Source organism: Solanum stenotomum, chromosome 10 (genome assembly GCF_019186545.1).
Source record: "Solanum stenotomum isolate F172 chromosome 10, ASM1918654v1, whole genome shotgun sequence".
Classification (NCBI taxonomy): Eukaryota; Viridiplantae; Streptophyta; class Magnoliopsida; order Solanales; family Solanaceae; genus Solanum; species Solanum stenotomum.
This window is the reverse complement of record NC_064291.1, coordinates 5,249,660-5,275,342: the sequence shown is the minus strand read 5'-3', so window position 1 is coordinate 5,275,342 and position 25,683 is coordinate 5,249,660. Positions and strand designations below refer to the sequence as shown.

Sequence of the window (25,683 nt, the reverse complement as noted above, 5' to 3'; positions counted from 1 at the left end):
ATTCCTAGAAAAGTTGGTTGCAGAGACTCGTGCCATATTAGACCAGGTAGTCCAGAGGTGTAAATGATAGGTTTCTTAGATATAGATTCCTAATATATCTAAACTATGTAAAAGGTTAAGTTGTGATGTCAAAGGAAACTATTTCTCCTTAATCATTCACGCCTAGTTCCTGTAGGTTTCTTCGCTATTTTTGGTTTCTTATATATTCATTGTTGTTGTACATATTTTATACACGAATAAAGAACTTTTTCACGGTATCAGAGCCTTTTGGTTTAACAACCATTTTTTTTCTTTTCGTTCTAAAAAAAAATCAGAAACGACCTATACTAATGGGAGAAACTAATGCGAACACTTCTGCCTTGGCAACTTCAGTTGTTTCAACGAATGCCATGGGAAACTATTTTCCTACGCCTAATGTCGCTCACCAGTTGCCTGTGAAGCTCACATCAACAAATTTTCTACTTTGGAAGACACAATTTCTTCTAATGATTTGTGGTTGTGGTCTTAACCATTATATTGATGATTTGGATGGTGATCAACCAAATCTTGCATATAAGGTTTGGGTGCGTCAAGATCAACTCATCTTGAGTTGGATAGTTGCTTCAGTTTCAGAAAGCATTATCCCTCAATTGGTCAGAGCAAAAACAACTCGTGCGGCTTGGGAAAAACTTATGGCAGCCTATGCCACTGGGTCTAAACCACTGATTCAATAACTTAAGGTGCAATTACACAACTTGCGTCGTGATAATACTACTACTGAATGTTACGTGCAAGGGGCAAAATTGATTGATGATAAGTTAGTTGCCTTGCAGCACCCCATTACTAATGATGACTTAGTAGAGTTTGTTTTTGCTGGATTAGGCCCTGCCTATCGCCCCTTCACAAGGTCGCTTGAATCACGTCATGATGATGTTACCTTTGATGCACTTTATGGTATGTTGTTGAATGAAGAAAGAGAATTAAAACGTGAATATGTTAGTACTGTTATTACCCCAACAACACAATACATACAAAGTTCAATCCCTACAGAACGTGGATGCGGTAGGGGGCGTACTAGTCGAGGTCGTGGATGCTTTTCAGGCCATGGAAGTTCACCACAATCTCAAAGTCGGCATTATGCCCCCACAACTCATTCGGGAACTTACTCTGGAAATCCACCACCTTTCTCTAATTTTTCTGGAATTTTTTGTCATAATTGTGAAGGAAATGGTCACATAGCACGTGTTTGTCCGTCACATAAGACTACGAATGGAAATCGGGTATCTGGATGTCCCTCTTCAAATCTAGCAAGTACTTCTTCCCAAGCGGCACAAAATTGGTTGATGGATAGTAGCACCACGCATCATCTGACATCTGATCTCGACAACCTTTCAATTCACTTAGAATATCATGGTCCCGAAGAGGTTACCCTAGGTAATGGTTCCAAATTTCCCATCTCGCATAGTGGTAAAGGATCTCTATTTATTTTCGATAAGTCGTATGTTCTTGATAGTCTTCTACATGTTCCCACTGCTACCCAAAATTTACTATCTATTAGTTCCTTTACTAATTCTAACCAAGTGTCCATTGAATTTTTTCCTAACTATTTTTTTATCAAGGACTTGGAAATGAGGGCAACTCTTCACAAAGGTTCGAATGATGGAGGTTTATATTCCCTTCCGATGTTGAAGTTAATTTCTTCACCAGCTTCATATGCAGCTCCACTTGGTGTTTGGCATGCGCATTTGGCTCAACGCATCCTATCCTACAATTTGTCGTGCTTTGCCATCTAATACTTTTATTTCATCTAGTTGTGGGTCTTCTAGTTTGTGTCCAACCTGTGCTGTTAGCAAGAGTCATAAAATTCCATTTGTTGAGTCTAGTTTTCAAGCGACATGCCCTTTAGATTTAATTTGTTCGGATGTTTGGGGTCCATCACCTGTTATTTCGAATGATGGTTATAAATATTATGTTATTTTCTTTTATCACTATAGCAAATATACCTGGATCTATTTCTTAAATTCAAGTCTGATGTTTTTTCTATTTTTATTCAATTTCAAAAAATTGTGGAAAACTACTTTAGTTGTCCAATTAAGAGCTTTTAAGCAGATTGAGGAGGAAAGTTTCAGGCATTAACCTCATATTTAAGAGATAATGGTATTACACAACGTTCTTTTTGTCCTTATACCCCGAAACAAATGGTTGTGTTGAACGTAAACATCGACATATTGTTGAGACGGGATTTGCCTTATTAACGCATACAAGTGTTCCTTCCAAATTTTGGACAAATGTTTTTTATACTGTTGTTTATATCATAAATATATTATCGACTCCCCATCTAAATAATCAGCCTCCCTATTGCACCCTGTTTAATTGTGACCCTAATTACTCTTTGTTGCGTGTGTTTGGTTGTCTTTGCTTTCCATCGCTTCGCCCTTATACGAAGGATAAATTATCTCCTCGTTCTAAGAGGTGTGTGTTTTTGGGGTATAGAAAAATTCATAAAGGTTATAAGTGTTTTGATCCTACTTCTTCTAAATTTTTTGTCTCACGTCATGTTGTTTTTGACGAAACAATTTTTCCCTTTGCTACTCAGGATAACGCTATGGTGACTACTACATCAACCAATGATGCCCCCACTTACTGTCCAGATACCTTCTCCACTTCCACAACCAACTATGCCTATTTCTTCCTTATTGCACTCGTCTGGTCCATCTCCTGCTATAGTCATTACAACCTTATTGGATAATTCATCCTACACTTTTACATCGCAATGCTCTACGCAACCTCAGGCCCCTCTACAATCACATGTTATGCCTACGACTACACCTTCTATATCTTTGGAGATTCCATAAAATACGTTGCCTAATGAAGGTGGGAATCAAATGGTTGATTTTGAACAATCTGGTCCTTTAAGTGACGTGCATCGTCCTAACAAATTGTCGTGCTCTTCATCTAAGTCTCATCTGATGACTACTCGATCACAAACAAGTTCATTAAAATCGAAGTGTCCCACTTCTTACTTAGCTATGTCAACTGATGTTGTTGAGCCTTCTTGTTACTCTCAAGCTACGAAGTACGCACATTGGCGTAGGGCGATGCAAGAAGAATACAATGCTCTCTTAAAAAATGGGACTTGGCAGTTAGTACCACCTTCTTCGTCTCAAAATATTATTGGTAGTAAATGGGTTTTTAAAACAAAGGTTAAGCCTGAGGAGTCCATTGATCGTTACAAGGCTCAACTCGTTGCTAAAGGGTATCCATCAAAGACCAGGTCTGGACTATGTTGATACTTTTAGTCCAGTCGTGAAACCTGCCACTATTCGCCTTCTTCTTTCCTTGGCAGTCTCGAATAACTAGCATATTACTCATTTGGATATCTCTAATGTTTTTCTTCACGGTACCCTTGATGAAGTGGTCTACATGTCTCAACCTCCTGGATTTGTTGATCCAGATCGTCCTGAGCATGTTTGCTTGCTCAAGCATTTTTTTATGTGCTCAAACAAGCTCTGCGAATGTGGAATAAATGTTTAACAGACATCTTGATCTCTTATGGCTTTACGGGCTCAAAAATAGATTGTTCATTATTTCATTTCTCCTGTGATGGTGATAAAATATTTTGTTTGGTGTATGTTGATGACCTTCTTGTTTTGGGATCTAGTTAGTCTCTTGTTGGCTCTGTTATTACTCGCCTAAAGTCACAGTTTGTTGTGCGAGACCTTGGTCGCCTCTCTTATTTTTTGGGGATTAAAGCATCATGGACACCTACTAGTTTGCATCTTTCTCAACATCTTTATGCTACTGATTTGTTGCGGAAAACACAGATGGATGGTTGCAATCATATTTCAACACATGTTGCATCTTTCTCTAATTTCTCAAGTTTTGAATGATCTCTTTTCCATGACGAAACCTTGTATCGCAGCACTGTAGGAGCCCTACAATATTTAACATTCACTCGCCCTGATATAGCATTTGCGGTGAATAAAGTTTCACAATTTATGCATAGTCTGAGAGAGTCCCACTGGGCTGCTGTAAAACGCATTTTGCGATATATCCAGTCCACATCCTCCCATCGTTTATTCTTTGCTTGCCAAGATACCAAACTTTTACATGGTTACAGTGATGCAGATTGGGGTGGTTCGCTGGATGATCGTAAGACAACTACTAGTTTCTCTATCTTTTTTGGTTCTCATTTAATATCTTAGGCTTCCAGAAAGCAGCGAGCAGTTGCACGTTCTAGTACAGAGGCAGACTATCGTGCACTAGCCACTACTGCGTTTGAGCTAACTTGGCTGGAGTTTTTACTTCGTGAGATTATGTGCTTTGACACTACAACTCTGATACCAAGTTTGTCACGATCCGAGAGCACCTCCTAGTCGTAACACGGTGTACTCGACCTCGAAGAGGTCTAATATAATCCTTTAGCATATCATGAACATTAAAGCATAGGAAAATGCAAAAAATTTAAAACTTTTCTTTACAATCGAAGTCTTTATAAAATATAAGAAAGTCTATGGCACTATGTCTCAAAACCATCTATACCATTAGAATAAAGACTCTTTAATACAATCTTAGGGACACGACCCTTACATAATTCTAAATGAAACTAATAAAAGAAACTACTAAGATATCTACTAAGTAAGATGTTGGTCCCCGAACTTTAGTACTCATCAACTAGCTTGGAGGATCACCTATTCCAAGCCCTTTGAACCAAAGCTACCATCTCCATGAACCAACCCCCTACATTGTAGAAAACATAGAAATATGCGTTAGCACAAAAATGTACTAGTATGGTAGCTATGCATAAAACATTTAAAACATGCTTAAATGGGACATTTTTGTTGAAACCATGCTATGCATTGATCTTAGGCATATGCCTAAGTTATCAATAATTGCCCATAAAGTGCTTGAATTGAAGAATGATCTTGAGTCTATTAGCTTGATTTTGTTATACTTATGATGATTGTGCACTTACACATATGATTAGTTATTTCAGGAACTCTCGAAGGAATTGGAGTTGGAACGAAGAAAGAAGGAGCAAAGACGTGCAAAAAAAGGGTTAAGGCAAAAGGCACAGTGGCTGGCGCACTGCTAGGCGCGCCGCGCCAAGGCCTGAAGATCAGAAGAATTGTTGGGGCGTACTACTAGGCGCGACACGCCAACCCCAAAAGTTCAGAGGGTGTATCCTTGGCGCTGATAGGCGTGCCGCGCCAGAGCTTGAAGTTCAGACAATTTGCAGCGCGCCGCGCCACATGGGAAAGTTATGCGCGTGCTTCTTAGTGCAATAATGGCGCGACACGCCACCCTTTTTCTAACTTTTCCAACATTTAAACATTAAATAGGATTCCTTATTTGTGTAGGTTTTGTTCCCAACTTTTCCTACTATTATAAATAGATCCTTAGGATTCCATTATTAGGGTTCAACTTTTATTGGGTGTGCAAGAGCAAGATTCCAAGTTTTTAATAGGTTTTCATCCTTTAACTCTTCTATTTACCAGAATTTGCATGAATTGTTGTAATTTCTTGTTTTCGAATAGCATGAGTGGCTAAACGCCCTTGTTCTGAGGCTGTAGCTACGAATTGAATGTTGATTATTAAAGGCTTTTTGAATTAATTGTTGGTTGTCAATACAAGTTACTTTTATATTCTTGTTTTAGTATTTTTTGCCTAATCACCTCGAGATAAATATATTGTCTAATCTTAAAATCGGGAGATGAGAGGTTAGATAGACCAAAGAGTATAGAGAGCTCGATCGACCCATTTGATTGAGGTGATTTGTGTTTAGGAGTGACGCCCGGACGAACAACTTGCTCGGTTACAAAACGGGATGAAATATAAATGCTCACCAGTTAGTCTATTTATCCCCGCACGCCTTGCGTTGTGTGGGGGCGACACGATGCGTGACACCTAGGCAGACGTGCCCTTGACCTATCAGGTGCAACTTGCGGTCAAAGACTCGATGGTTCACGAGATTCTGCAATTCACACCAAGTATCACATTTTGCTACGTTCTTCATCGATGCGAGAGCTGAGATATCCATTGTCGAGAGTCGTTTGTGTTTAAATAGCAGCACACATCCCCCCACACACTCCTCGAACGGGGCGCGTGGGGAAGGCAATCAATTTTAGTATTCCTTGGCGCTTTCCATGTCGGAGTTCGTTGGTCGCCCGACGAGCGTGCAGGCGCGCACGCCGGTGACGAAAGGGAGGTGCACGATGGGCGCGCGTCTCCCCCAAGTGTTTAAAATGTGTTCGCGGGTCGTTCTTCTTTGCATGTTTTGACAATGATCTTTCCGCATGTTTACATACAGAAACCTTGTTACGACTTCTCATTCCTCTAAATGATAAGGTTCAATGGACTTCTCGCGACATCGCGTGCAGCGAATCACCCCCATCGCCGCGATCCAAACATTTCATTGGATCATTCAATTGGTAGGAGTGACGGGCGGTGTGTACAAAGGACAAGGATGTAGTCAACCCAAGCTGATGACTCACGCTTACTAGGAATTCCTCATTGAAGATCAACAATGTCGAGCCTATGTCACCTGGTGGATTGGCGCAGGCCTCGGCCGACGCTTGGTATTAAAATGGACTTCACTTATGTATTAAAATGGTATTTCCAACTCCAAATCATTTTGTTTAATCAAATATTTTTCACAGACCTATTTAAGGAACAAAAATCCTTATGCAAAATTGGGGGAAATTTAAAAATTTTGGGATAAAAGCTGTTTATTAGAAAATTGATTATCTAGCATTAAAATTGACATTTATATATGCATTATCAAAGTATTTCGAACTCAAAAATCAATTTTCTTTTATCAGATTCATAGCAATAAAGAATTACAATTTTCTTCAAAATTGAATGGGTTAAAAGACGTTTTTTAAAAAAATGGCTCGGTCAAACCGCTCTTTGGCAGTTTGGTCGCATAGATCTCAAAAAATACCCAAATTCAAAAAAAAAAATCGCTTAAAAAGGACATCCGAGGCCAAAGTTATGACCGTTTGAAGTTTCACCAATTTACAACTACTTTTTCAAGTTTCAATCTTTAATTTGGTGAAACTTCAAACGATCGTAACTTTTGCCTCGAATATCCGTTTGACGCAAACTTTTTTTATCATGGCTATTATTTCGAGATTTATTCGGTCAACTCCTTAATTTGTTTTGATTTTAATCTTATTATATTTTTATTTATATAAAATAATAGTCACACAAGGTATTTAGGTAATTTTTTTGTTCTAATATTATATATAGTGTCACTACAGAAAAAATAGTGATTAGCAACAAATCATATTCCGTTGCTATTTAACGGGAAAAAAATTTATACTTATTTTCTTCCCAATGCAAAATATTATTAATAATTATAATTGCAAATTAATTATTGCATCAATAACCTAAAATGTTCTTTGATACATGTTTTAAACTGTCAACATTTTTGCAACACCTCTTAGTATTCTCTCTCATCAGAGCTACTTAGTGAATAAGTGTAACACCTCAGAATCTAGTAGTCTAAGCTAGGGCTAAGCGTAGAGGCAACAACCCAAGATTTGGGCTTGGGCAACCTTCACGATGATCCACACGAGGAGCCAAACCACTGTAAGTTGGGGGAAAAAGGTCTTTTCCGGTTTTAATTAGATCAAAGTTATGTCGTTTTACCCAAGCCTAGGACCCCTATAGTCATTTTACCCCCAAAACTCACCCATTCAAATCATTATTTCCAAAACCCAAAAGAACTCTCAAAGTTCTTCCTCTCAAATATTTCTCTCTCTAGAACTTGAAGAAGAAGGGTTCAATCTAGGGTTTCAAGCAAGCCTCCATTTTCACATTGTAACTGTATATGTGACAAAAAAAGTTGTATCGATATGTAAAATATCGACATTGTAAATTGTGTATAATTGTGTATATATACTATATAAGTAATTATCATTGTATGTATATTCATTTATATTATTTAAACATTAGAATAGTTCATCTTCTTCAACGACCAAAAGAAGAAAGATATTAGGGGAAAAAAGGGAATGAGTGAATTGCACTTTACTTGCCATAAAAAAAAATATAGAATATATGAAAAAAAAAATTCATAAGAAGTGATAATTGTCTCATTTAAAACAAGAGATTTTGACTCAATAAACATTTTGTCTAATTTTTCCAATTAAATAACTAAAGAATCATATCTAAACCAAAAGTCTTAGGGTAAATAATCATTATAATCATCTAATCTAGGAGATAAATACTAGGAAAAAGAAGATAGTGTGACTGTGAGTTTATAATCATAAAATAGAGATAGTTACGAGATAGAATAATCTTATGATTTAAAATTAAAGATATGCAGAATGTATCAAAGTGCTCTTTAATCTCGTAATATTAAACATAAAAAAAATTAGAATTAAAGAATAGTAAAAAAAGAGAGAGTAAAATAAAAAAATTTAATGAAGAGGGTACATGGATAAATTCAGGGAAGTAATCATACTCATTTTTTATAAAAACATTAACTATTCGATCATAGTTTAGTGGTATGCATTTTAAAGGCAATTATATATTTGCTTCGTGTCATGTAAAATATGATTCCACCTTGTTCACTGCTCGATTAGAGTTTTATGGGTGGTTTTTTATATAAGGGAAGGATTTTATTTATATATTAAAATTCGTCAATAGATGTCCCAAAAAAATTGATCTAAACGAAACAGTTTCACAAGTATTTCTATCGATAACGTACGTTACAAAAGAAAATGCTTGAAAAACCACAAAGATTGTTACCATCTATATTTAGTTTCATAAGTTTTCTTTTCGTGTACTGCAATCAACATAAATATATGAAACAACGTGTAGTAATGTTATGTAAAGAAATCTAATTTAGAGTTAACTAACAAACAATAAAATTGAAATCGATTTACAATAGATGGAAAAATTTGACAAAATATCGGTTACAGTTAAAATTCCTTATCCAAAATAACTCACCGATTATTTGTTACAAAAAAATGACCATTCAGCCTTCTTAAATGGATCTGGAAAAAGGGAAAGAAAATGGGAATGGAGAAAGAAAAAAACTTAAGATTCTATGTTCGATAATTAAAACTTCTTTAAAGATTGATGTTAAAATTTGACTTACTAAGAATCGTATATTGTTTTACATGAGCAATATATAAAAAGACTTGAATCATTGAGAGGTGCTTATATATGCAAATTTTAGACTATTTAGAGGAAATTGAGTTGGTTGAGATTGAAAAAAATAGTCTACAATGTGTAAATATTGTATTAATAGAATGTATGTATGTATATATATCTTTGCAAGTTATGTGGCCCCACGATTATATTTAACAGTTTTTGGGGGGTGAATTGTTAAGTTTAGGATAAAAGATTAAATTGAACACATTTTGTCACGAAGGACTATTTCAATCACCTAAAATATATTAAGGACCAAAATAAAATAACCTCAATACATCAATGACCATTTTGATCATTTTCTCTCCAAAATCCTACCCAATATCAAAACAACTTCAACTTGAAACCACACAAAATCCAAAATCACAAATTTCCTTTTTGTCATTTTCCTCACTTCAAAGTTAAGCATGGCTACTTTATATTTATCTTTTTAATCATGTACACATTTTAATTTCTATATAATGTGTTACACATTTTTAATTCCTTATACATGTAGATGCTCAATATTACCTCAATAATAATATTATTCTATGCAAAAATTCCAATTTTCTTTAACTATTTTAACCTCCTTTTATCATACTTCTTCATCCTCAAATATTTATGAGGGAAAGTGACTTTTTTTAAAGAGTTAAATTTATGAATTAATTTCATACTTTTAAAAAATTTAAATATTAGATAAAAATTCAAGATTAAAATAAGAAGTGTATCCAACTACATTTTTATATATATTTTTTCTTTTTAATTGTACTCAATTTTCAAAAAATATCTAATAAATAAAGTTAACTGAATAAATTACATCTTGACAAATTGAGATAAACTAAAAAACACTTATTTTGAAATGAAAATTACAAATATAAAGTTAATGAAGTATTAAAAAATTGGCTTTTAAAAATAAATAAATAAATATATATATGCACCCTCGTGTGTAAGATAAATGACTCTTGGGACCTTTGACAAATTTTTTTGCTTTTTTCGATATGGAGCTGCCGGAGATGGAATCAATGGCGACGGCGATCGGAGTATCGGTGCCGGTGCTCCGATTCCTTCTTTGTTTCGTTGCAACTATTCCGGTGAGCTTCTTCCACCGTTTTGTTCCTTCTGCCACCGGAAGACATCTCTACGCCGCCGTGATGGGTGGTGTTCTTTCATACTTGTCGTTCGGATTCAATTCAAATCTTCACTTTTTTGTGCCTATGCTTTTGGGTTATGCTTCTATGGTTATCTATCGGCCTTATTGTGGGATCATCACTTTCTTCATTGCTTTTGGTTACCTTATTGGATGGTAACTTACTTTCTCTCTCTCTTAAATTGGGGTTTATTTGGAAATTTTGATTTGATTTCAGTTTCCTTTTTTAGTAGTTCAAAATTAAGCCATGGATAGAAAAAAAAGTATATATATTACTCACTGTGTCTCAATTTAAGTTTCTTAGTTTGACTAGACACTGAGATTTGGAAAGATGTGTGTAGTCCTTTAGATCTCTTGGTCTTAATTTTGCAATTGGAGAACTTACGAAATATAGGAAGGGACATTCTTTATAGGACAAGTCCAAAAGGAAAATAAGACGCTTAAATTGGGATGGATTGAGTATTAGATATTTGATTGTGGATGTAGAGTTAGGATTTTGAGTGGATTTTAGAAGCTAGCTACTGGGTTCTGATGAACTCGTAGAGAGTCGTGTAGATCGGCTTCTGTTAGTTTGACATTAGAAATGTAGAAAAGCATTGTTCTTTATGTGTAGTTTTATGACATACTGTTGAGTAGTGGTATGAAACTGGTCTAGATAGAGTAGGAAGGATATAGAGGAGTCATATAGCCAACTTCTAGTTTGTGATTGAGCACTGTTTTTTTTTTCCGCTGTATTAAGCTCTTCCTGTTTGATTTGTTTGATTGATTGGTGAACTTTGATGTTTGAAAGTATAGGACTAGAAGTTCGTAAAGCTGTGAACTTTAGTTGCATGTGTGATTGTGTGTTGAATTTTACTGATTTCTTGGTTCAATTTGTTTAATTGGTTGGTGAACTTTGAATGTGTAGGAGTAAAGGTCTGTAAAACTATGAACTTTAGTCGCATGTCCTTCTTTTTCTAGTTTCCTTAAGGGGTCGCTTGGCAGAGTGTATTAGAAGAAATAATGAATGCATTGACTTTGTGTATTAGTAGTACCTTAGTAGGTACACTTTTTCAGCCTCTATTGTGTATTAAAGATTGTATCACTAATGCATAAAAAATCATAATTTTAGTAATGGAAGGGGATTAATGCATGCATTAGCATGCTTAAAGATTCAACTGCCCCTCAAAACATTTTTTTACATGTTTTCCATCATATTTGTGGAGGGTATTTTCATAAATAAGTTTTTTGAAAATAAATTATGCAATGCATGTTATTTTTAATACATCAAACCAAACAATACATAAGAAATAATATGTGCATAATTAATGCAAGCATAACTAGTACAAACATTAATATTGCAAGCATACTAATATACTCTTTTAAACATTCTTATACACCCTACCAAATGACCCCCTGTATTCGTCTAATGGATCTATCTTCTTAATAGTTTGTCATTATTGTGGGTTCATTTAGAGCTGGTTGTGGAGCTTTTGTGAATGAGTTGGTTCATGTCAATTTCATGTCATTTAGGTCTTTAAAGTTAACAACTAACAAGGAAAGGAGAAAATTACTTGCAAATTTTATTTGTAGTAGGAATATTTTGTATTGACATTTGAACATAGGGTTTTATGCAGTTGAATAGTATTCTTATGAGTTTTTGGCTAAAATCATCCCTTGACTCAAATCTAATGTACATCCTTATATTATCTATGTGAGCAAAAAACATCCTTATACTATCCAAAAAATAACAAGAAACATCCTTCAGTATATTTTTGTTAAGAAACTAATAAAACCAATAAAAAAAATAATTTAATTTGGTCATGTCTTGGCCGCGACGAGAAGATCAAAGTTACCTAAAAAGAATAAGGATATGGATAGAAAATGAATCTTCCATTCTCAGGATTTAAATTTTGTGTGTTGTTAGTTTATATGTTTTTTGTATCATCAAGTAAATTGACTTGCAACAATAATAAGTTTTGAAATATTTATACAGTAGGTTCTGATGGTTAGAACGATTATGTAAAAAAATCATTTTAAAAATATTACGTCCAAATAAAAATTTTCTTTAATAATATTTAGGGCGTGTGTACTATATATACAATGCAATTCACATTTTATACAATGTACAGAAATGTTGAAAATTTCGTGAAATTACGTAGGCATTTAGTTATGAAAATAAAAAAAAGTAATTACTTTATTTGAAATTTTTTAAGTAGGAGTAGTATTTGGCCATATTTTTACAAAGAATATTTAGAATTTGAATATGTTTTGTCTGAATATGATTTAAACCCTTAATTTCTAAAAATTAAAAAAATCACCAAACTTGACTAGCTTAACCATGTGTACATATATTCATTTGACTTGGCACTTTTTTTGTTGGTGGCGTGAGTTTCTTAAAAAAAATAGACTGAAGGATGAATGTTGCAACTTTTGGGTTCAAGGATGTTTTTTGTTCACTTATATAACACAAGGATGTACTTTAGGTTTATGTCATACTTCATGGATGTTCAAGTCTTTGGTAATAACACCGGTATGCTACTCTACCTGTGGAAATCTTCAATGGTTATTTTAATAAAGGCATAATACATAAAGAAACACTCAAACTTGGCCTCAGTTGGTAAGTAAACACTTCAACTTTTAGTATGCACATCTAGACGTCTCAACTCGTCAGACATGGTGTCTGTTGAACACTCCAACTTACAAATTAATCATCTAGACACCTCCAAAATATGTGTCACGTCAACATCGGGTGTCCACGAGTCACATTGGGGACAAATTGGAGTGTTTAGCTGCCAATTGAGGTGTCTAGATGTGCACTCTAAAAGTTGGAATGCTTACTTGCTAGTTGAGACCAAGTTTGAGTATTTTGTTTATGTATTATGCCTTAATTAAACATGGTGTTTGGTCAATAGAGCATTCCAAGCTACCATATTATATTGTTATACTCAGAAAATGAGTCTGCTCTTAGTTCCTTTTTAATGATTTGGAAGTCATTCTTGCTATACAAACTATTTGCCATCCTCCCTCCCTAAAAGGGAAAAAAGAACACTCCTTGGTAGATAATATCCACAGTTTCTGTAAAATGGTGAATGATAAAGTTTTCAGATTTTATAGAAACACTCAAAATTCTTAGCTACAACTATATTCGTGCAGCCATGTGTACTACATGAGTGGGGATGCATGGAAGGAAGGAGGTATTGACGCAACAGGTTAGCATTTCTTTGATCTCTGTCTTGTATTTAAACTCAGTTATCTCATCTTTTGAACGTAATAATTTACACAAATTATTTTTATTCCGATAGGCAGGATTTATGTTGTATTCCAGCTTGAATCAATATCTGTTATTTAGTGACCAGATGTTAAAACAAAAGACAGTTAAGGGTTTGCAGCAGATTGATTCAGTGAAAAAAGTGTGATCATCCAAGGAGCGCTTATTGTTATTATTAGTAGTATTTTTTTATGGACCAAGAAGTACTCGTTATGATAATGATCTTTTAATCACTTGTTATTTCTAGATCGTATACTGACGGTAGTGTTTTTATATACCCTTATGGGTACTCTACAAAGACTTGTAAAAAAACTTTTTTCAGTTACAGAGTTTAGTTATCATGTTGATAGATTGAGATTATCGCCTAATCCAAAATTAATTTTGTCTTCTTTTAGGAGCTTTAATGGTGGTAACACTGAAAATAATTTCATGTGCGATCAATTACCAAGATGGATTGTTGAAGGAGGAGGATTTGCGTGAGGCTCAGAAGAAAAATCGTTTGCTCAAGTTGCCATCATTACTTGAGTACTTTGGTTATTGCCTCTGTTGCGGAAGTCATTTTGCTGGTCCAGTTTATGAAATGAAGGATTACCTTGACTGGACAGAGAGAAATGGCGTATGTAGTATCATACTTAATATGGCATAATATATAAACTAACACTCAAACTTAGGCTCTGCTGGCAAGTAAGCACTACAACTTTGAGTATGCACATCTAGACGCCAAGTTGAGGTGTCTAGATGTGCACTCTCAAAGTTGTAGTGCTTACTTGCTAGTTGAGGCCAAGTTTGACTGTTTATGTATTATGACTAAACTATATAGAGTTCTTCACTCCAAATTTCGATTGCTACTACTCACTACGTGCACGTCCTTCTTCCTTTTTAGATATGGAAATCTTCCGAGAAAGATCACCCATCACCTCTTGGGGCAACTTTGAGATCTCTTCTTCAAGCAGCCTTTTGTATGGGGTTGTATCTCTATCTTGTGCCTTTTTACCCGCTTTCCAGGTTCTCTGACCCGTTATACCAAGAATGGGGTTTCTTCAAACGGTTGAGTTACCAATATATGGCGTGTTTTACTGCCCGGTGGAAATATTATTTCATCTGGTCAATCTCAGAATCTGCTGTTATTATTTCTGGCTTGGGGTTCAGTGGTTGGACAGACTCTTCGCCATCGAAACAACGTTGGGACCGTGCGAAAAATGTTGATGTATTGGGTGTTGAGCTGGCAAAAAGTTCAGTTCAGTTACCTCTTGTATGGAACATTCAAGTCAGCACCTGGCTGCGACACTGTAAGTAAATTTATCTTCTGATCATTTAACACTTATAACTTCTAGCAGAACCATTTTTGTTGCAGGTAAAAAATGTGAAATTTTGTCGGCTGAATGTTAATTGTTAGATTCCACACATTTATTTTATTTGCTGTCAAGCTGTTCATTGGAGTACGTTCAAACGTCATAGCTACCTAGCAGAAGATATTGTGTTTTGTGTGCATGAAAGTTAACCATAATGAACAGTTCTGAACCTTTTTTTTCTTTATAAGGTAGACTCAAAGACAAACCATTGTCAGTCTATGTCAAATATTCCAATGCTTCTCTTATTGTGGCATATAAGGTTGTACACATATTTATGCCCCAGGGGTTTGCTCTTTTGGCAAAGGTTGAGGGACGTGTATCTTAGATCATAAGTTTGAGCCCTGCGCCCAAACAAATAAGTTATTAAGTATATAAGTGGAGACAGGTAGAGGGGTGGGGCCATAGCTCCCGAATTTTGAAGGCTATGGTTGGCCCAAAGGTTGGATATAAATGGATTTCTCAAACATAAAAGAGGGTTGTAGACATATTATTTTAAGTCCTTACTAGAATAAAAAAGCTTGAGCTCATAGCTTCTTTGTGTTCACATAAAAGTCAATATTGAGGGTGTACTGACTTGGTTTTATCTGCTTGACCAATTATTCTATGAAGCTTAACTGTCTTAAGCAGAAAAATAGTTGAGGCTTCTAGATTTCTTTGTCCTGTAATTTATAACTTTGTTATACAGATTCAATAATTTGTTATATTTTTGCTTTATATTTTTATGTTATACAGATGTATATGAGAGGCTCGTACAGAAGGGAAAGAAGGCTGGTTTCTTCCAGTTGCTGGCTACACAGACTATTAGTGCTGTATGGCATGTAAGTGGATCTTTTAGCACCATTCTTATGCAGGGTCATTTAATAACTTTTTGATCATTGATACATAATATACACAACTTCTATGGACATAGTTACATGAGCTACATTTGGCATGTGTTAAACAGTCTATCAGAAACAGTCTCTCTACCTTCACAAGGTAGGGCAAGGCTGCGCACACACCACTCTCCCCAAACTCAACTTGTGGATTTACAATGGTGTTGTTGTAAACTTGGTCTCATGCAATTGTGGTTTATCTTGTTGATAGTCGTGTGAGAATTTTGGTAGAGATGAACTTCACATATTTTTACCAGGCGTTGACTTTTATCTTGTGAACTAATGTTCGCTGGACATTTTTCCATAGTAAAATTTAATCATTGCTCCTTTGTTTGCGGTAATCCTGTTCTTGGTTGCCCGTGTCACTGGAAAGTGGCTTACAGACAATCTTGCATGTCTTATTCATGTGCTCATCTGGTTTCTGATGGTGCATTGGAGAGTTTAATCAAATTTATTATTATGACTTTTTTCAAAATTTTGGGCAAGAAATTATTATGACATCTCAATCTTGCATTTGTGATACTTTTATGATGCAGAATCTTTAAACTCTAGCATCAAAATACTCTAAAGAAAAGAAGATTTAACTTGTGAGAATATCTTCTGTGGAAAAACTTATGACACAAGAGTGGACTAAGGAGGTTGATATGCAAGGGAATAGTGGTGCTTTAAGGCTGTTTTAGGGGGCTGAACCGAAATGGAGAAGATGCATAAATAGTGAGGAGATAAGCGGATAACAGGACTAAGATAGGACAGAAAAAGGAAGAAAAGGAGAGGAAAAAAGAGGGAGATGAGCTGGTTTTCAGGTAATTAAATCAGATCATTTATGCAAAGATGAATTACTGCTTATTTGACCAGTCCTATCCCAGCTTTTTAGATAGGACCTTCTCTTATCCGGATGGCTTGAGCTTGTCTTGGCTTTCTTCTTTGACAATAGTACTTTGCTTAGTTGGTTTTGCACGCTTAGCTGGATACTTCTGAAAATTTCTTATTTCCAGTCTGCTCCAAGCACATGAGGAAGAATATGCTTTTATGTGGAAAACGTGCAAAGGACTCAGTAGAGATCAAATCTCTTCATAACCTCCCGAAACTAGTAGTGTTTAGCTGCCTAGTTTTGAATATCAGAAATTACAGCTTGATTTTGGAGTATGTTTGACAGCTTTCAGTTACTTGTTGACCATTCTTTGGGTGACTGTTTTCTGTATCCTTGACTGTTGTTTTCTGTCCAAGCATACTATTGGGAAAAAACTGAAGGTTACCTAGACACGTACTAGAACATTAAGAGATAGAAGGGTGGCTGAGTTGGTGCAACAGATGGTATTCCATAAGGAAGGACAGGGGATTGATTCCCCCTGCCAATGCCTTCTCAGTCAGCTTGTTGCACTGGGCTTGCCTACTGTAGTTTACATATCCTATGTGGTTTGCGGGCTATTGCACAAGCGCTGATTTACCTGCACCCGAAGGGTAGTAGTTGTGGGTTTCCCAAAAAAAAAAAAAAAAAAGAGATAGATTGACCCAAATATTGCTAATGCCTAACGGCGTAAATGGAAACACACTTGGAAAAGAAATGAATTTGATTGCGGAATCCTTCTTGAAGACAATATGAACTTCAAATACGATTCCTCTTAACTGTATGGTAGTCCTTGAACTTCACGAACATATTATCTGCATTATTTTGAACTTCAAGTTGTAGTACACTTTGAGGTCTTCTTTTCTGTCAATTTTATTTTTTGAGTAAATAAAAGATTTGTGACCAAAGGAGTTATGTACAAGGTAATAGTATAGGTGGGTAAATATAAAGGGAGTGATAGTTAGGTGTGTTTCACTAACCCTTAACTCTAAATAAAAAGAGTATCATTAATGTTACATCAGATGGTGCAAGTTTTTTTACATGTTTTTTTTCTTTTAGCCTTTATATCATTTTGAAGATATTTGGGAGATCTTACAAAATATAAGTGGACATTTTATTCCGTTGTCCTTATTGTTTCTCCAGCAAGTGTTGTGACACAAAAAGAAAAATATTTGACATAGAATTTGGGTCATTATGATCCACCTCTTAGATACAAACTATCCTTGTCGTAGAATGTCAGAAACTGTGACTTTCTTGCTTGTGTCAAATATCCTCATACTGATCTTAGGGAGGGAAAAAAAAAAGACCATCTGCTTTTTGATATGAGGACCTTTTCCAGCTATTGTCTAATTATACAATCTAAAAAGTCTCACATTTTTTCATCCAAATTTAGCGGTATCTCACCTAAGAAATTTGAAAATTAAGTTGTGGTTCCTATTTCTCTTACACTTGATGCTTAATAAAACATAGTTTGTTCTTTCATGTGAATTTATAGATGAGATTGTTTGGCTTGAATTTGGAATAAGTTACACTGCTTTCTTGAAGTGTGCTACCTTCCCTTCAAACTTATGCTTATTATTCGTTACTTGTAATTGTCGGCTTGGTGGTGTATGTCGTAGTTATTAGCCTTTCTTTTAATATCTACCATCATATGTTGTTTATTGTGTTTCAGTTATCCCACTATTTTGTTGTTGTTACTGTTCCTTTTGTGAATGCTCTGCACTGCTAATCTTATTAGTTGCTATGCTTTCTTCACTGTCGTTTTTCCTTTTCATAACTACTTTGGTTGTTGCACTTGAGCTGAGGATCCTTCAAAAAAGCAGCCTCTCTACCTCCCCAAGGTAGGGGTAAGGTCTGCGTACACTCTACCCTCCCTAGACCTTACTTGTGGGATTTCACTGGGAATGTTGTTGTTGTAATTGTAGCAACATGATAGTTGAATTAATGATAACAACTCCTCATTGTGTGACATCACAGGGACTATATCCGGGATACATTATATTCTTTGTTCAGTCGGCTTTGATGATTGCTGGATCAAGAGGTATATATGTATATATATCTTGCAATTCTAGCTAGATCAAGCTAATTTTACTTTGATTTACTTTTCTTCTAATCATGTCTTGTCTTTCCTCAGTCATCTACAGATGGCAGCAAGCTACAAAAGGTACTATGTTCGAGAAGATACTAACGTTAATGAGCTTTGCATACACACTATTGATTTTAAACTACTCTGCTGTTGGCTTCATGGTTAGTAGTCTATTTCTCAGAAAAAACCTTAGCTCGAGTTCAAAAATTTTGATATAATCTGACAATTGGTTTTCTTGCTTATGTATTACAGGTTTTAAGTCTGCACGAAACGCTCACTTCTTATGGAAGTGTATACTATGTTGGAACCGTTATACCGATTGTACTAATCCTGCTCGGTAAAGTGATTAAGCCAGCAAGACCTGCAAGATCTAAAGCTAGGAAAGAAGAGTGAGTCATACCGTGCTCCTCGATCTGGTTGTTTAGTTATTTTTTGGTGAAAAAACTAGAGCTTTGCTTCTTGTAGTTTGTTTTATGTCTCTAGAACTTGTGTTTTAGAGACATAAAACAAAGCAAATTTGTTTTGAGCACGAATAGGGCCTTTTAGCATTGTTTCCTTCCCCAATTAACTGGCTGCCAAAAGTCATGTTGCCAACTGTGTAATTTCTGTTAGCATCTTGGCAAAAAAGAAGTTTTTATTTAATGTTTTTACTTTTACATCTACCTTGCATTTGTTTATCGAGACAAAAAGATGCTAGGTGATTTCTTTCTGTATGTCAAAGCCTTGGTGGATTAAATTATTTGGTTATTTGTGTTAATGAAAGGTAGTAGGTTTCTGGTAGAATAATCGAGCTATCATATTATATACATTGGTGTTGAGTAACTTATTTCAAAATGAAACATTCTTAGGGATCGTTTGATTCACTTACTAGTTATTTGATGGTTAGTAACAAGAAGATTCATTCGGTTGATTAATATTGAAGACATTGTTATATATAAATTACGTACTTTACAAACGTATTTTTTTTGTCTTCAATAAGTTTGATCTCCATAATGTTGATACACTTTCTTTTCACTCTTCTATATTTTTACAAGATATAAGGAGATCTTAATAATTCAACTTAATTAAAGAAATTTTAAACATTTATAACATCTATTGTGGCTTCTCCTTTTCTTTACTTCAAAGTTCACCTAGAAGAATTTTTTTGAATCTTTAATCATAAATGAACAGTGAATCTATCCAGTTTTGTTCATCTTCTTTTTGGGAAATTCAATAATTTACTAGTACTATTATTGATAATTTAATAAGATTATTCCTTCTGCCTAACAAAATATAGAAGCATGTTCTTTACCACTATCTATATATATAGATAATATAATTAACTGCACTCACTCTGTACTCTACGTTATCACTGTTTTTAAAACTTATCTAAACTGAACAAGGACAAAACATTCTAAATGTTGTTTTAGTTTTTTTCACGTCCATTAAAAAAATAAGGCATAATTTATTAAGTTATTTTTATTAACTTGTGAGTCCCCAAATAAATTGATTTAGAACCCCCAAACTTTTAATTTTGACTTGTTCTGTGGAAAAGTGTAACATTTTCGAACACGCTCTTGTACGTGTTCTAAGTGTAACATTAAATTCAAAGACTTTAGCTTTTTGTAATATAAATGAATCTGAACGTCCCTTTTCTGCAATTAGTGAAGCAGTCTAGGAAAATTTAAATTCTTAGGGATAAGTATGTAATATTCTCTAAGAATATAATTATACCAAATTAATAAATACATAATACATATCCTTTTTATACATTTTCTTTTTCTAACTATGATTAAATTCTCTTGCTTATTATATCACTTAATCATAGTAAATTATTATGATTTTGATAAACACAGAATATGTGGGCTATTTTTTTTGTTCTCATTAAACATGTTCGTAGCATTATCATATATATAGAAAGAGAGAAATAGTGCATGCAACATGCCTTTCTTATTTTTATTTTTTTGCCTCATTGCTCACTATTTTTTTTTAAAATTTTTATTGATGATATTGTAATTTTAATCTTCGCAATCAGTGAGTTTTTAATCCATTATAAGAAAAACCAAGATATTTGATGAAATTTCTGGTAAGAATTTATCGTAATTATACTCGTTGCAACTGTTTTTGCCGAATTTAATTTCCACCGAATTATCTAATAAATAACATGTTTGTGTAAATATGTTATACATCGTTATTTCAGTATGTAAGTCATGAATTTAAGTCGTGAAAGCAGTCATTAACACTTGCATTAGGGAATGAGGTGTGGAAGACTTCTTGATTCTCTAGCCGAATTATCACTTTCATTTGATGATACTGAGATGTGGTCCTTTGTCGAATCCTGATAATGCGGGATGTTTTATACACCAGATTACCATTCTTATTTCAACGCATAAACTACAAATAACATTATATTCATCACCTGGTCAATGTTTCATCATTCGAATTTCCTCATAAGCCATCTGTGATTTTAATTAGTTTAAATCAAGTATAAATCCACATTAAAAATGTTATTAATTCTGAAGTTATCAAAGACCAATTAAAACAACTAAGATATATGTTCGAACACAAACTTAATTAAGACTTTTGAGTTTTGACATTTGATAATTAATTAAGACTTTTGACTTTTTACTTATTGTCAACTAAATTAATTATTAATTAATCCCTTAATAGATCAAGATTACAAGTCATTAACTATAATGCGCACCATTATAATTAGGATTATATAATTTATACATGCACCTATTACATAGATTCTAACAAGTGTCATACTTAATTTTTAAGTAGCCACATCCACTTAATTAATTAATTATATAATTTTTCATGCAAAAAATATATAATAAAAGAACAACGTGCAACATGGCTGCCATAAGTTTACATATTGCACAGCATGTATATTGTGATAATTATCCCATTTGTCGATCTAAAATATTATACACGAAATTATATGTATTAACCGTGTAAATATTTATCTGTAAATCGTAAATTCAAATCTTATCTCTGTCCAATCAGTGAAATATTATTCATCAATATAAGAAAACTAATTTCAACCCGTCTACAAAATGAAGCTAGTGCTCAATCTTGATCGATTTATTCCACCTCTACTAAGTAAACTACTTTATAAAGTTCATAAACTACATTATCTAAATTGTCCAAGAGCAAAAACTCCATTTAAATATTTAATTGATTGGTATATTCTCATTTCTCATACTACTAAATCTAATTGTTGAAAAAAAAAAGCATGGTTTGTATTTAATTGTATATCCTAGGTTTTACTTTTCTTAATAATTCTTTTGACATTGTATATAGTCTACAAATAGTTTATGTTTACTAGAAAAAGAAAACGAATTTAAAATTGTTTTTATTTACCAATTCCAACGATGTGCACATCACTTTTGAAAATTCAAAAAATATAATAGAAGGTTAAATTACAAGAATGATCAATATAAAAATAATCAAGTAATAAATTGCTCTTTGAAAAAATAGAGGATTATATAATCGACTCTAGCTAGCTATATATTTTAAAATTTAGAAGGGCTTAATTAATCAATCGATATAATAATATGAAGTCAACATCCAATGTTACGAAAACACATCGAATATACTTAAAATTCTAAATACGTTCGAAAAGCATTCACAATCTCTACGCAAGTGTGGGACACCGGGAAAGTGGACAAAGAATTATCTATGATGTAACCAGTTTCATATTATATTTTGTCTCTCTATATTATTATTCTATGAACAATACTTGTGACCATTATGATACTAGTAGTATTTCCCCCCCATAAAATTACCTCTCTGTAATTAGAAAATGATCTAGAATTTAAATTTTATAGATTCAATTTTTAATGTTTTAAGCAATGAACTCATTATATATTTATAGTCATGTGTTTATATCTATTACGTACTCATTATTATTGTTTTGGTTGAGTTGTATACATAAATATAGAATCTTTGGATTCAGATGAACCTGGAATCAGAAGGTAATATACGCATCTGCCTATAACAATTTTACTCAAAATAAAAATTGATTTTACCTTTCACTATAATGATTCCAATTTTGATTAATTTTACAAAACTTTCTAATTCCATTTCTAATCCATATTTAAGATATTATCTATAACTTTATTGTCACAAAGCCAAATATAGAAATATAACTAGACTTACTAAACACCCACAATTACAAAAAAGTATCTAATTTAGTTATATTCATATCTGCAACTTAAAATTCTAGATTCACATCAATTATCTCTACACAAATTTGGAGGTGCAGATTTTATAAGATCTTTTATTTTTGGTCAATTATTAGTGTGTGGAGCAATTTTTGAAATTTGACAGGATTTTATGGTTTTTGTAGTCAATTATTTTTTTCATTGTCCTCGTTAAATCCAACAACCATAGTATGTTAAATATTTGATAGAAATAAAAATTATTTACTATTGACAAATTTAAAATCAAAATTGCTCATAAATATATTTGAGTGACTATTTTAGACTTACCACAACATTAGGATCATTTTTGTTATTTTCTCAAAAATATTCCTTATAGAAATAATCCAGTAATATAATTGCTCCTCTGCTTACGATATTTATATAGTCGATTCTAACTATATCAGAATCAATTAATTGATTAATATAATTATGCGCAATCAAAATACAATATGATATATATTTTAACTTAAAATGCTAGATATGTTCAAAGAGTATTCACAATATGTACGTAACTGTGAAACATTTGGAAGGAAAAATGGAAAAAAGTTTACTTGTGATGGAACCAATTTTAAATTTTTAACTTTGAATCTATTGCCCTTTTGGAATTATGGGCTAATGTTTATTAGTAATTATTATGTAATATTAATATAGGGAGAATAATACATTTGATCCCTTAATTATTGATAAGTTATGATTTTAATCTTTGTATATATGATTCAATACATGTAAGCCAAGTGTGTAACCTTTAATTAATTACAATATGTGTTTTTGATCCCTTATATATGAATTAAATAGTGGAATGGTTAATAATTTTAAATATTTATGAACATGCATAATCAACAAACAATTGAAGGGTAAACACACTTATTTAGATTTTACAAGAACTAAATCTAGAGCTTATCAAAAATTTAGGGACTAAAACTGTAATTAACGCAATCATATATTGGAGTGGAGTCAGAATTTTAACTTTAAGGTTTCTGAATTATAGAAACTATGACTTCAAATGCTAATAGTTGTTTTTGAAATTTAACATTTGTAATACATATTTAATTTCTTAACACAAATACATTATTTAAGCAAATATAGCCTATACTAGATTCAGCCAAATATATATATCCAAGCCTCTATCTCCGTCCTGAATGTATATACTCCGAATCATCAAAAATGTTGAGTTACGTTTGATATTAAACTTATAGCAAATATGTTACATCCGCCTCTATATGCAGTTATATTTTCTCTCTTTTATTTTGTTTTATTATTATATATATATATATATATGGAATGGTGTTGGTTTGGTGAGGGGGCATAACTCTTTTCCAATTATGGGAGTTTGTATAAAATGACAAATTCAGGTAAACTAAAGATGACAAAAAAAAAATCCAAATAATCTTAGAGCCAATAGGCCATAACTTAGACTATTCAAAAAGAAGAAAAACAAATTTAAATACTTTTAATTTAGACAGCTTATTTAAGAACACAACAATATGGACGTTTACTTGGTTACGTAGCTGGTAGTTGCAAAGGTTGAACAATCTTTTTTTTTCTCTTTCCAAATTTCAATTTCTATACGTCTCATTTTAGAATGTGTTATTTGAATCGAGAATCTTTTATAAACATATTATTTTACATATATAAAATAGAAGTAAGATTTATATTTGCTCTATTCTTTTTAGACCTCTCCTATAAAATTATACTGAATATGTTGTTATTATTGTATATGTCTCAGTTTTCTTCTTCTTCTTCTTAAAAAAAATCAATTGGTTGACAAATTAAAAATAGATATTTTATACTGTTGAGTTTCTCTTGTTTTAATTTTATATATATATATAAAAACTTCAAAATCCATTAGCTTAATAAGTCATTGTTAAAGACTCAATCTAATGTGATTAAGTGGTTTCCACCTTGTTCAAGTATAGTCATCATAAACTAGACAATTGACTATTCTAAAGTCAAAACAATTTTTATTAGAAAAATAAAAACCTATGAATAAATTAAGAATTTGAAGTTTATTGATTTCTATAATAACCTCAATTTATTACACAATAATAATTGTGTTCACAGTAATTTTTTTGAGGTATTTAGTAAATTTTTATTACATATACATGATATTGGCGAAAATTATTAGGTTCCTGAAAACTTATAGGTTGTATCTTAAATTTGTATAAGTCTTAACATTGAAGGATTTTGTAATACTGTTGTGATCATTTCATTCTTAACCAAAAATCTTAGGTTTGAGCAATAAAAATCAAAAACCTTTTTGTAGGGAGCACTTAACCCCTTCCCCCGATGGTAATATTGACTTGTTTGTTTTGATACCCAAAACAAAAACTCATTTACCGAACACTATAACAAGTCGACACTATTACCACTCCTTCAAGACATTCAATAAAATTGAAAAAAATACATAAATTAGCATGATCTCTGTGCAAGGATGAGACACATAAATCAAAAAATGGTCCAATTAGCCACTATTATTCAACTAAAAAATGAACCTCAAAATAAGTGTTAACTATACCTTACAAATTAGGGTATGGATTACATGTCAAAGGACCAAAAACTAAAAGAGCATACAAGAAGAAAATAATAGTTTGACTTGAGAAATCAAACATTTTATTTCTGTTTGAGTGGGAGGGAACATTAATAAGCATGCTGATCAATTTTAATATAAATAACATAAAACATCAAGAATTTTTGCATAAAAGATGCCTTCATCCATAGATAAAATATATCACAAAATACAACAAAATCAATACAAATCTTGATTTACAAAAAGAAAAGAAAAAATGTAATTACATCAAAAAGAAAATCTCTGTATGTGTGCCTAT

At 33.1% G+C, this 25,683-nt stretch overlaps 1 protein-coding gene and 1 non-coding gene across 2 annotated transcripts; one reads left to right on the top strand and one right to left on the bottom strand.

The window, feature by feature from the left end:
• Positions 1 to 5,880: 5,880 nt before the first annotated feature.
• On the bottom strand, positions 5,881 to 6,030 carry LOC125843444 (5.8S ribosomal RNA). The gene has a single exon (XR_007444032.1). It is a non-coding gene; the product is annotated as a 5.8S ribosomal RNA (ribosomal RNA).
• Positions 6,031 to 10,064: 4,034 nt separating this feature from the next.
• On the top strand, positions 10,065 to 19,231 carry LOC125841457 (lysophospholipid acyltransferase 1-like). Its single transcript, XM_049520591.1, has 8 exons — positions 10,065 to 10,420; positions 13,400 to 13,455; positions 13,910 to 14,130; positions 14,398 to 14,803; positions 15,599 to 15,684; positions 18,563 to 18,626; positions 18,720 to 18,832; positions 18,924 to 19,231. The coding sequence occupies exons 1-8, from the start codon at positions 10,116 to 10,118 to the stop codon at positions 19,062 to 19,064; spliced, it is 1,392 nt and encodes a 463-aa protein (XP_049376548.1). The 5' UTR covers positions 10,065 to 10,115; the 3' UTR covers positions 19,065 to 19,231.
• The last annotated feature ends 6,452 nt before the right edge of the window (positions 19,232 to 25,683 follow it).

Coding starts and splice junctions, on each gene's coding strand:
- LOC125841457 (XM_049520591.1), top strand. CDS start 10,116: ATGGAGCTGCCGGAGATGGAATCAATGGCGACGGCGATCGGAGTATCG. Junction 10,421..13,399: donor TTTGGTTACCTTATTGGATG/GTAACTTACTTT, acceptor ATATTCGTGCAG/CCATGTGTACTACATGAGTG. Junction 18,627..18,719: donor GATGATTGCTGGATCAAGAG/GTATATATGTAT, acceptor GTCTTTCCTCAG/TCATCTACAGATGGCAGCAA.